General features: G+C 41.5%; 1 protein-coding gene across 1 annotated transcript in view; it reads right to left on the bottom strand.

Moving 5' to 3' along the window:
• LOC307035606 (protein Wnt-5a-like) overlaps positions 1-12,821 on the bottom strand; it is a 13,317-nt gene extending 496 nt beyond the window's left edge. The window contains exons 1-5 of the mRNA XM_079675167.1: positions 10,423-12,821; positions 7,458-7,607; positions 5,241-5,488; positions 2,014-2,306; positions 1-1,424 (exon numbers count right to left, since the gene is read on the bottom strand). The exon at positions 1-1,424 is cut by the window's left edge and continues 496 nt beyond it. Of these exons, the coding sequence (XP_079531293.1) occupies positions 966-1,424; positions 2,014-2,306; positions 5,241-5,488; positions 7,458-7,594 (1,137 nt within the window). The 5' untranslated portion in view covers positions 7,595-7,607; positions 10,423-12,821 and the 3' untranslated portion in view covers positions 1-965. The remainder of the gene's footprint in view (positions 1,425-2,013; positions 2,307-5,240; positions 5,489-7,457; positions 7,608-10,422) is intronic.
• Between the last annotated feature and the right edge of the window lie 59 nt (positions 12,822-12,880).

The following is a 12,880-nucleotide window of genomic DNA, read 5'->3' as shown; positions in this document are numbered from 1 at the left end:
CTGATTGGTTGGATAGACATACTATATACACAGAGCATGGAATATTTCACCGCTGTAACCACAACAATCGCCCATATATATTCAAACCATATTAAGTATTGTAAAATAATGTTAAATGGATAATCTGAATGAATATGGAAAAGAATGTAGGCTATAATATTGATATATTTGCTGATGCATGGTAGTAAAAAACAACATCAGCTGAACAGACACGCATAGACAGGTTTTAGCCTCTGTATCAAAGTGCATAATGGTGGAGGGCTTGTTGCAGCACCTGGGGAACTCTAAGGCTTCTGGGACAGCTTAATAAAAGGCCCAATCCCCAAAACACCCTCTTATTGTACCCATTGTACTCCAAGGACTTGCACGGACCAACAGTGTTCCTTTCTCTACATGAGGGGAGAGGACGAGTAGACTTTGGTGAGGAGGTGAAGGCTGGTTTGGGACTGAGCCCATGAAATCACATCTATGCACTACAGCACACATGTGTTTTCCTCTCAACAGTAAACAAACCAGGACCTCATATTCAACTATGCCACAAATATAAAACACTACTCTTCTTTGGAAATGGAAGCAGAGTCCAATTTCGCAACCAGTGTGACCCATCTGACAAGACAAATGTTATATTCTGATATTGATAAATGGTGGAGGGAGATTTCCAGCCAGTTTTAGGCACTTGAATGGGTTAAAATTAGCTGGTGATACCTGGGCCAAAATAAAACATAACAATCTCAAAAATAAATATTTCACGATACTCTCAGTTTCTGAAGACATAAGATTTTTTGGGAAAAAAAAAAAGAGTCTTTTTGCAATGGCATAATTGTTTAACTCTATAAATATAATTTATATAGTTTCTTTCTTCCATTCTCTCTCTGTGTTCGACTCCTTTGCTCCTCTGCTCACGAATACACACAGATGTATGCCCATCGTCTGCAAGCAAACACCCACAGGCATCACTCCTCCTCTCACTTGCAGACAAATTGGTCTACGATTTTGGTGCAGCGCTTGCACTTGACGTAGCAGCACCAGTGGAACTTGCAGTGGCAGCGCTCCACTATCTGTGCCTTGTACTGGTCGTACCCGCGGCCGCAGCACATCAGCTCGCACCCATCCATGCCCTCCGAGGTCTTGTTGCAAAGGCGTCCCACTGTGCCCAGGGAGCCCGTGCTCTGGTTCTTCAGGCAGTAGTCTGGACTGGACTCGATGTATACCAGGTCGTGGCTCGTGGGGGCGTTGAACTTGCTGTGCATCTGCACCAGCTTTCCACGCGTGTTGAGCTTCATGGCAGCAGCGCTGTCATACTTTTCCTTCAGCGCTTCGCCCACCTTTCGGAAGTCAGCCAGCTGTAGCCAGCAAGTCTTCAGGCTGCAGGAGCCTGACACCCCGTGGCACTTGCAGGACACGTTGGCAAGGTCGGACACCGTCTGAGAGTAGAGAGGAGGGGGAAGAAAATAAATAAATGAATTAACAAGGTGAACCTGCACAATCATTTATTTTGAATGTGACAAATTGCAAAAAAAGTCCAAGCGACACATGCTTAATATTTGTACTTTGATCTGTCTGTATAAATATTTGCACAACGTGCTGCTCATGATCTCATAACACATAACTTTTCCATAAAGGACTGAATGATGCTGTCCATGTCTCCAATAGTTCATTGAATAATACGTTGTCCACTCATTTGTCCTACTTGAAAGAACACTGCCTGGCAACCGGAATTACGTCCCCTGAGGTGGTTTCAAGATGTTTGAAAAGGAAAAGAGATCCCAGAGCTGCCTCACGGGAGTCCGTCTCCCCACTGATCAAAGCCTCAGGAGGGGAGAGCTGACAGAGCTGTTACTCAGATGATCAGCGGAGACAAATCTCATTGACCTGGATTGTCTCACTTCCAAACCCTCTTACTCTTCCTTTCACTGGCTGGTGTCATTCCAGGGTCGGCAGTTTATATCACTATGCTTGCTTCTTATCTGATGAAATCTTAAGATCTTTGAGTGTATAATCCCTGTGTCTTACCCTCCTTCCAGCCTCGTTATTGTGTATATTCATCATCAGACGGGCGCTCTCATATGAGCCTTTCGGGAAGCTCTTCTCCCTCTCACGTGCGTCCACAAACTCCTTGGAGAACCTGTAGCCATAGTTGAGGTTGTCTCCGCAGCCGCCCCACAGCCAGTCTCGCGGCAGGTCCTTGGGGCGAGCTGCACGGCTGCACCCACAGCTGGAGAGCTCACCCTCTCTGCAGGCACGGCTCACCGCGTTCACCACTCCTGCCGCACTGATGGCATAAGTGAAGGCTGTTTCTCGGCTGCCTGCAGAGACACAAAAACGGGGAAATCATGTCACATTTGACACAACAAGGAACAGAGTAAATAAGAAATGTGTTTTCATTTGGCAAATCCATCCATTACTCCTTTCTTCTAGGTTATTTCTTTATCACTCAATGCGTGTCACTTTCATTTTGCTTGAATCATTTAAATAGTGTTATGGGATGAGATGTCCTATGACAGCATCAACCATATATTTAGGATTACATAGCGTTTGAACCAAGAGTTGCGAGTTCCTCATCACCAACATGTTGAATTTTGGAATCTGGTTTGCTGTTATTGGGCTTCAGCCAGAGAGAAGAGGGCGCCCTCCAGTGACAGAGATGCTTCCTAACAAGCTGCTGCCATTTCACCCAAATTGAAAGCGACAACAGTTCTTTACTTTATCTGTCCTGACTGACTGATCCTGGAGGCCTTGCTCTTGAACTCCCACTGTTTTCTACCCTCAACATTTCCTCTGTAGGGACAAAAGGTTTTAAAAACTCACATGAGCACTTTTTGCAACCACCAATCCATTACCACTTTTATTCAAAGCCAGAGATTAAAAGAGAAAACTGAGATAAGCGACTAAAGAAAAAGCTGCCGAGAAGATTATGAGGCTGACATTGAAGATGGGTGCTGTTACAGGATAAAAATCCACAGCTCATATACCTGCTGGGCCGACCTTTAGTGAGTGCACTTTAATGACAGTAACAGATGGACAGAACGGCAGGTTAGGGAGGAGAAAGAAAAAACGACTCAAGAGATAAGTCAAGAAAAAGAAATTGAAGAAGAAAAAGCAAGTAAAAGGGAAAAGGAGACACACGCATGCACTTAAATATCACAGAAAGTGGAAAAAGACAATGACAGAGAAGAGAACAGATGAAGAATAAAGAAACCTTGTGGAAAGTCTGAAAGCTGTTCAGGTGGAACACAGATGATCAGAGAGTGTGTGGGATTCATTAGTCTAGGACAGCTTTTAATCCAGCCCGAGTACATGGGCCTAAATGGACCTGAGGACAGACAGAGTGTCGTCTTCTACACTAATTCCCTTCTTCTGTACCTCCACCTGGAGCTAGCCAAGTGAGGCAGGGAAAGGGTCCCAACCAAACCACTTAAGCACCCCCAGGAGCTCAGCTTTAAATCACAAGCAGTGACCGAAGCCAGCAGACAGACAGACAGTTAGACAGACTTTCAGATAGACAGCCATGGAGGGGCGGACATGTTTACTTGGCCGAGAGTGGGCTCAGATGGAAGCAATGTTGGAGAGGGAGAAGAGAAATAGGAGAACGGCTGTTGATGAGGTTTCTATGAAGACTGATTTGTGGAGAGGGAGTCAGCAGCGCCAGCGATACAGAAAGGTAGAATCACCAAGAGTAGTGTAAAAATGTGTATGTGCGCACACAAGGTCACGTAGTGAGCTCACAAGTACCTCTAGTGGTATCTATCCATGCAGACAGTTTTATGTGCTGAGGTTTTGAGATATCCATTTCTCGACATTTTTCCCACCGCCCCGATATGATGCAAGTAAATAACATTTCGTTTTGGGTGCTCACAACATCAATTTGAAATGACACGCAGACGTCTCTTTCCAAAAACAAGGGTTATTCTGGATCATCTACAGACCTCGGTGCAAGCAGTTTTCAGTGAAACTACTTTCTACCTAAAAATAGTCCCCAAGAAAAGTGTTGACAGTGTGTTCTGTGGATTATCCAGACTAATGGGGACATTATTACTGGAAAGAGAAGTTGCTGTTGAGCGCATTAAAGGTTATTCTTAAAGCTGTGATCACCACAAAATGAAATTCCATTCACCATTTATTCCATAAATTGCATGGGGGTGGGAGCAGAAAACTAAGCAAAAGATTCTGGGCAAATGCATGCGTTCTATGTAGTTGTTTTTCTCGTTTGGATTAATTGACCTTAAAGAGTAACAACATTAACAAAATAAAACAAACATCTGCATTCTTTACGCTCAAGGAATTTTAGTTTCCCAAAATGTAAGCTGACTTTTACTACTATTAGCCAAATCCGGCTGTAACTCTGCTATCATCCAACACCCACATTCTATAGCTTTATTATAATTCAGCTGGAGAGTTATGATCAATAAATGGTAAACCACCTTTACATAAGCCCCTGAGGTGAAGGCCCACATCCAAAGCAAACTAAAACAAACCTTGTAAAATGACAGGATGCAAGAGTGGGGATTACTAAGAGAAGAGCGTAAAGCTCTTGAACTTTCTATAAGATATCCAAGCAAACTGCATGTACACTACACACACACACACACACCCCCCCCCCACACACACACTTTAATCTCTGACAAGGTGATGTATTGGTGCATACACTCACTGCACTCCCATTACTTGTAAATACAGGGCAGCTACAGTCCAGCTCCAGTGTGTGTGTGTGTGTGTGTGTGTGTGTGTGTGTGTGTGTGTGTGTGTGTGTGTGTGTGTGTGTGTGTGTGTGTGTGTGTGTGTGTGTGTGTGTGTGTGTGTGTGTGTGTGTGTGTGTGTGTGTGTGTGTGTGTGTGTGTGTGTGTGTGTGTGTGTGTGTGTGTGTGTGTGTGTGTGTGTGTGTTACACTAGATTAGATTGTCCTTCATTCATCAGGGGAAAAGCAGATTCTCTGCCTCCCTCTTGCTCCATGTCGGGAGCTGGTTTAGCAGGCCAAAGCCACATGTGATTTATCCAGAAACCTCACTATTCCTTCCACACAGCTGCTGAGAATCAACAGCCCCACAAGAGGGTCAGTGAATCAGACAGAGTATGAAAAAAGAAAACACACAGACAGTTCAGATTCTGAATAACACTAGTGAATGTGTCGTGCAAAGGCGGTCATATTGGTAAACTTGCACATTTGTATCCACTGCTGTGTGTTCATGTTAATGTTTCTAAGAACATATGCTATTTTTATACATCCTTGGTACATTTCTTACCTATTTGCATGACCCGTCCAAAAACAGAAGAGTTGTCCACAGTGCTGCAGTTCCAGCGCCGCTGTCTGAACTGGTACTGGCACTCTCTGATGCCGGTCTTGGCACCTTCACCGATGTACTGCATGTGGTCCTGGTAGAGCTGGCACAGCTTCTTCTGGCCCTGCGACAGGCCCACCAGCTGGCTGCACAGAGGCTGGGCCCCGATGATGTAGGCTTCGGGGATCAGTAAAGGGTTCATGGCCAGAGACCTGGATTAGGAGAAACACATAATGCAGTGGTTTTTACTCATTTTGACACAAATGTGCAGGTTTTCAGTCTTAATTCCCAATCAACAGCTAATTTCACTTAATTAGTTTCTCTTTCTTATGGGTGAATCTATGTTATTCAGTAAAATGAGACAGTTATTTATTAAAATGTAAAATCCTACACCGTTTAGCTCTTAATGAAATTGGACTTAAGAACCTATTTACCATTCTGGGCCAGGAACATACAATAAATAGAAGCACAAAACATGGGAAACCAAAGTGGAACATTTAAAGTAGAGGACAGAGGAAAAATAGCTGAAGTTGCCGCCTATTTTCAGAGAAAAATAAAGAGTACGTGAAATGAAAGGTGCTTGGTATAAAACAAAAAAAAACGCTAAAATATGATTTGGTTCTTATATTGCCACCTATTTTAACTTGAAAACCTTGATTGCCAAGCAATGCCTGTCAAAGACCCCTCATCACAGGTTGTATATTATGTCGAAAAACTGCTATGAAGTTGTATTCCCTTTTAAATGTAATCCAACAGTTCCATTCAGTTTTGGATGAGAGAAATAAAAACATATAAACATGGATTGGAAGAAAGAGAGAGAGACATGGATGATAACAATTGAAAAAGAGAGAGAGGAACATTAGTATGAGCATCTGGTTCCAAGCCACAGGACAATTAGAGCGGCCCATCCCTGAGCCCTAAGAGAAAGACAATTAGCCCCCAGTGTAACCCGATCGACTGGGGAAAGTCAGCAGAGAGAGAACACACACTTATACAGAGATGTACACACATAAGCACACGGAAAAAAAGATGAATGTACACACAGACATGCAGACTGACGCTGTATCTCACACACACACAGTCAGTTGGCCTGCTGCTCCGAGACTCTAAATCATTCACACCTGTGCGTCCTCTCAAAGAGGAAACTGAAAGACACACACAGTCTGTGCTCCAAAGTCAGCTTTCCGAGCGTCTGTGGTGGTGTGCAAGTCCTCTGCTGGTAAATCCAACTCATTATTTGAACTTTACTTTAGTTTCATTCTGAGCTGAGTCCATTCAAATATGTTTATCTGTATAAATCCTCCTTAATTATTTGTTTAAATTATTATTTTCACATAATTAGGCCTTCACCACATGATGTCACTGCTGGTTTTGATCTGCTCTCTGAAGCAAAGGTCCTACACAGAAAGTGTTGGTTTACTGTAAATGCTCCATGTTTTTAGCAAGCACTTCACAGGATACACAATTATACACACAAGTGCACAAACAGACAAACAAACAGAAACAGCCACATGACGTAAAGAGTTGTGAATTGCTTTAATCTACTCTGTTATACAGTATTTTTCCTATATTAGAAGTACTGTGTGTTTAAACGCAGCATGCTGAAATATATCCTTTGTAATAGGACGTGCATCAACACACACACACACGCATTCACACACTATTCGCCTTTGCACATATTTGACAGCGACTCATAAACCACAACATTCTATGTTTTCTATAATATTCATAATTTTGGTTTGGCAATATGCAAAGAAAGAAAATAAAGGAGAAAAAGGTCCTTTCTGAAAAGCTAATGTGCTACAGTCAGCAAGTAATGTTATTTCATATGTGGTGCAACTGAAGCTGAGGAGGCTTACTTAGCAAACACGCACACACATTCTCACACATAGGCCTGAAATGGACACTGAAACCAAGTAAATGACTAATATAAACACTTAAAAAATATTTTTATAAAAGGAAAGAAAATGTAGATTACCCCAGATCTTTGGGTGTTTCAAAAATATATATTTTAAAGCTCGGCTTGCTTATTCAAAAATGTGAATTATTTATAAGTGTAAAATAAGAAATTTCCGTTTCAAAGTTGACAATTTCCAGTGGTCATGACACGGGTAAACACACTGTGCAGAAACTTCATACCAATACAAAAATACTACATATGGGGAAAAAATGAATGCATACCACCAAGAGTTGGCCTCCACCACCACCTGCATGAGGAGTGTGAGGAGTGTGAGGGCAAAGACGCAGTGTCTGGAGTCCAACAAGCTGCCATAGGGCCAGCTCCCCGGCCGACACACACAGCCCAGCCCCAGGTTCATTCTGCTGCTTGATCTGATGGAGGCCAGAGAAAAAAAGGTTGTCAGAATGCCTGCCTGTCTTAATGTTTGTCTTGCACATTTTATTGAATAAAAAAACACAGAAAAAGACAGACTGGATTGTTAAAATGCATGAAGGGAATGCAGGAAAACATATTTTAGCTCCATTTGTGTATATCTATACTCTCTATTTTACATGCAAAAAGCACCATGGTTGTGTGTGTTTATATGATTACAGCCCTAAGCCAGCAGTGCTTTCACAGCAGAGCAGTCATTTGGCAGCAGGTCTGAGTGTGAATCACATAAGACTGATAGACATGCAGCCATGAGAAGACACAATGACCATGTAACCACATCTCGACACATTCCTGACAATTCACTTTTCTCTGAGAAAAACACATACAAAGAGACACACAGAATCGAAATATCTATTTGTAGTCTACATATTTACTGTTCATAAGGGTCAAAACTAAATTGTTTCCATTCTAACCTCTTCTAATTGTAATTCTTAAATGTTTACATAAAAAAAAAACCTATAACATTCTGGTTCCTTTTCATCTATGCCTGACTGTAATTATTCAGGATTAGAGCGCTTAATTTAGTTCTATTATGATAATATGGAAGTTCCTTGGGAAATACTAATGAAATTGTTTAGCAAATTCGTTAATTCAGAGCATGGTAGGACTTAATAGGAAAATGTATACAAAACTTGGGAATTAAAAAGAAACCATAACCCCTAAAAGCATTTGATTTTATTGCTTTCTTCTGATGCATAGGTTTTTTAATAGTTATTTGACAAACAACGGTGGTGTCAGTCTATAATTGAATTTAAATTACGTTTTAGATGTATTAATTGACTGTGGTTCGGACTTAAAGGAGCCACGTCAACGGAGATGGCCTGCACCAGGCTATACTGTGCAGACGTTTCCCTATAACTACAAGAAATTTAAAAAAAAAAGGGGGGAAAAAGGCTATTATATGCAGGTCTCTGCGTGGCTTTGGTGATATAGTTTGGCTGCTATGTGGGCAGAAAATGAATTAAAAATAATTAGCCCTACATTTGCAAGTGAAACTGATGTGCCAGCCTTCCAGTTCGGCCGTGTGTGAATTTTGGGACCTAAAGCAGGTCTAATTTGTCACGCTGTGTTATTTTCCAGGGTTGAGTCGTGGAGACCTGGGCCTGCCTAATACTCATTAAAGACGAGGCCAAGTTCACCATCACTCAACCAGCGCGCGCGCGCACGCACACACATACACGCATGAGCCTGTGCGCTGCTTCAGTAATAGACGGCGAAGTTATGTTCTGTCTTTTGGCAGTTCTGCAATACATATAAAGTAATAATCCTCAGAGAGCGGCAGTTTAACTATGATTTTAAACTAATTGTCCTTATTATCTGAGAGGAAAGGAGATTTACAAATATATTAAAATGTAGAGAAAATGAACTTCTATAATTAAATATTAATTCTACAGCAAAGAATAACGCAACAGATTGAGTGAGAGCGGTTTCATTCTGCATATAAGAATTTAAATTGCCACAGGTGCTTGCAATTATCTCATATTTAACGACTAAGATTCAGCCAATCAGATCAGAGTAACATAATTGTTCGATTAAACAGACAAAGAAAAAATATTATTTAAAAAAAACAGATTTTGTATTATTGCTTGATTGCATTTATACATGTTCAAAGCTATAGATATCATATATATTTTTGTTTCAAAACGTAAATATATTGTGTATTAGGTAACACAGCAAAAAGCGTAAGCCTAATTCCTGCGATCCGTGACCCCTGGAAACGTTTTGAACCGAGTAAAAAATTAATTAGGAATTGACTGGATAATTGACAACAACCTCGCTCTTTCTTTCGCTAAAAGTGGCATCAAATTGGAGACATCCGGCAGACAGAATTTAGAAAACCGTCGTAATGATGAAGGATCGGGCTCTGACGTTGTAATGGATCATTTAGGAGGCTTTTTGTAAGGCCATAAGGGACCCAATCGATTAACATTATAGCAGATTTTTTAAGGAAGAGGAGAGCATGTTTTTTTAAATGAGAAAATTGTTCTTTAATTATTTTCCCCTCTGTTGAATTTTGGGAGCCTGTCTTTTCTTAGTTTTGTTGAACTCTGACAGTGTGAAAAATATCCTTATTAGTAAATACAGTATAATTCTTAGCAGCAGAAAAGGCATTAATGCTTTGAGTGGGAAATAACGAAACCTTGTAATGAATTACTTGCATTTTTAAGCAAATATTAAAGTATGGCCTGCATCTCTACGCATTTTTATAATATGCATTGTGACAATGAATTAGTGAATGAGTTTTTTGTGGGTTTTGTGTGTAGGAAAGAAAATTAATAAAGCATTTTAAAGCCTAACAGATGAGCATTTTCCAAACTGCATTACACCTTAACCTACTGAGGGAAACATTGTCTTAATTTAATAGCGAAACAATGATCAGTCTCTTTTCTTGCCTGTCTTGTTGTTTAAAAAACCAGAAGAGGGAGCCAGGTACAAAGATTTGATGAGCAGAAGCAACTCAAAGAACATTGTCAGACTTTAAATGGGCTCCGTTAACAATGGACATAGAAAGGAGACTATTTGTTGGATTACAAATAAAAATGATGTGAATATGTATTCTCCTGAATTAATGTATTGCCCAGCTGGACCCTGGCATCAGTCAATGCAGTGAGGGAAATGCATGTTTAACACATCACATCTGTCATTAACATATCCATCCAAGAACGAGTATTAGTTTAACAAGCTCCCACAGACACACGTATTCCCAACTTTTTAACATAAACGATGGCTGCAGGAAAATGTGAGGCTACTCACCAGGGAGCACAGTCCGTTAGAAGTTGTAAATCCAATTTCTGCCGACGATATCACACCAATAATCCCAGAGCAGGCCAGGTGGATTTAAGATGTCCTTTTCCGCTGCAATGAAGACACGTCTCCTCGTTTTATCCGGATTTCGTGTGAAGAGCTCGCTTGGCTGGGGTGAAGAAAGAGGAACGCTAAAGCAAAAAGAGTTCTTCAGGTTTGGTGTTTTGGTGAACACGGACGCCCAACAGTCAGTGAATGCGCTCCGTGCGCCAAACAGTTTACAGGGTTTGTAGGAAGCAGCGGGATATATAAAATGTGCAAAGACAGTGTAAGGAAATGATCAGTTCCTTGAACGAATCGGTGCGTGATGTTGCAGTAATTATAAACAAAAACAACTATCTACGGCAAACCCGAAGTGCCACTTGCGGAAACTTCGGAGGTAGGCTACTTTGTCGATACTAAACAATAAGCGGCCTATTGGATTGTCTCTTGCCGGGTTAAAACTGTCCCCGATTATATCGAGAGTATGTCAAATAAAAATGAAAAATGTTACTGTGAACATTAAATCCAGCCGCACACACGCTCAGGTCATAGCGCGTTTTACCTGCGGATCGATCCACACGGTGATCCTCGCCACAAACGACTTGTCAATTTACCTTCCATTCTGAGCAGAAAACTACTTGGACAATTCCTCAGCTCGATTTAAAAGTCTTCACATGCAAAAAAGTAAGTCATCCGCCTCGCAACAAAAAAAAGAAACAGATGCCACAATTAATCGGCTCCAGACTGTATGCTCCAAAAAACTTTCCGCGCGGACTATCTCCAAACAGTGTGGCTTGGCGAGCGCGCACGGTACCAGGGGGAGGAAAAGAGCACAGCGTGTGAACAGCGGCTTTGCTGAGGCTCAGAGTCTGTCGTCCTTCCACACCGTCTGTGTGTGTTGCAGTGCAGGGAAGTTTCAACGACTATCGCTTCCACTCCGCTTTCCTCTCTCACCTGCTTCAGTCGCCTCCTCTCACAAACTAGCACACTGCAGCATGGATGCGCAGCCCAAAACCTTCAGATGGCGCATGCGCCTCACATTTCTCCTCAAACCCCTTTCTACTTCCTCCAGTCACCAACTTTCTGAAGCAAGGATTTTGAATGTAGGTACAATCGTGGAGGGAGAGGAGCGAGAGAGAGAGAGAAAGAAAGAAAGAGAAGGGCGGAACAGGCTGTAACAAAACAAGCGTCTCTATTACCTAAAATAAACTTATAAAGCACCCGAGGCTATTACCCTATCCATACCAGAGCAGAGTTAGGATTTTCACTGGCAGCAGCTCGAGTTACCACTCGGTACAATCAAGACAAGCAGGTCCATATCGTGTGCTTATACAGGCTGCTCTCATCACCTGAAGGCCTCTGAGCATTACAGTCATTACGGTAATTATTATTTTATGGTACATTATCTCAAAACATGCAGCAGGAATCCGTGAGCTTACAGTTCGATATTTGTCAATGAACCCGATGATGAGTGTCAGAGGGCAAAGTGTTTAATAGTTTCAGGTGTGTCACTGTGTGTTTCTATCCTCCACACTGAAGGCATTCAAGGGTAAAAGCCGTGTTATTTTCTATTGCGTTGGACATAATTTCATCTGGATTGGGGAAATATAAATATAATAACAGTCAGGGAAATAAGTAAAACAGTGTTTAAATTAATTTAAGGGGGTGAATATTGACCTAATGCCCAAATAAGGGTTTGCCTCAGGTGATTCAGGAAAGAGAAAGAGAGGGGAAAATAAATCCATTCAGACAATTTCTTGATACTTATCTTATCTTAGTCAAGTGCAGTCAATCTTATAGGGCCACTGTGGGTCTAATTTAAAATCCATATGAGCCCCTCAAACCTTATTAAAATGAAGCGAGAATATAAATGTATATATGCATACACACAAATGTACATAAAAAACATAATTTTCTGCTCCTCCAATAAGTCTGTAATAATGAAAAACATCAGTGATTAAAACTGATTCTGGCCCCCAAAAAGGTTTATTATAATAATGATTTTTGGAGAGTCGTCATTTTGTCACATTTTTTTCTCCTTTAGGAATGTTACTCTTATTATAACTGTGAATACCTGTGGAAAAATTAAGTATGAAGTGCCTCCAAAATTTGCAAGAGTTCTGTTCCCAGCTAATGTTACCGTGGTGGATGCTGGAGGCTGCGACTGCGTCAAAGAGCACTTAAAACATGCTCAGCCACATTTCTGATCCCTCACCATGCCTCACAACCCCTTCTCCACCCCCCACGTTCCCCTAGGAAGCAAACTGGGCAACATCTGGCTGAGTTTATGAGAGAGAGAGACAGAGAGAAAGAGAGAGAGAGAATTGGTAGACCATGAAAACTGGGGAGAATTCTTTTTTGGGCAGTGCAAGAGTCTATTGTTGTAGTTGCCATTAGTGGCGGTGAAACTGCACCTTGTGAAAAT

Source organism: Notothenia rossii (assembly GCF_949606895.1).
Source record: "Notothenia rossii genome assembly, chromosome: 4".
Lineage (NCBI taxonomy): Eukaryota > Metazoa > Chordata > Actinopteri > Perciformes > Nototheniidae > Notothenia > Notothenia rossii.
Note: the sequence above shows the minus strand (reverse complement) of the source record. Positions and strands in the feature narration are given on the sequence as shown.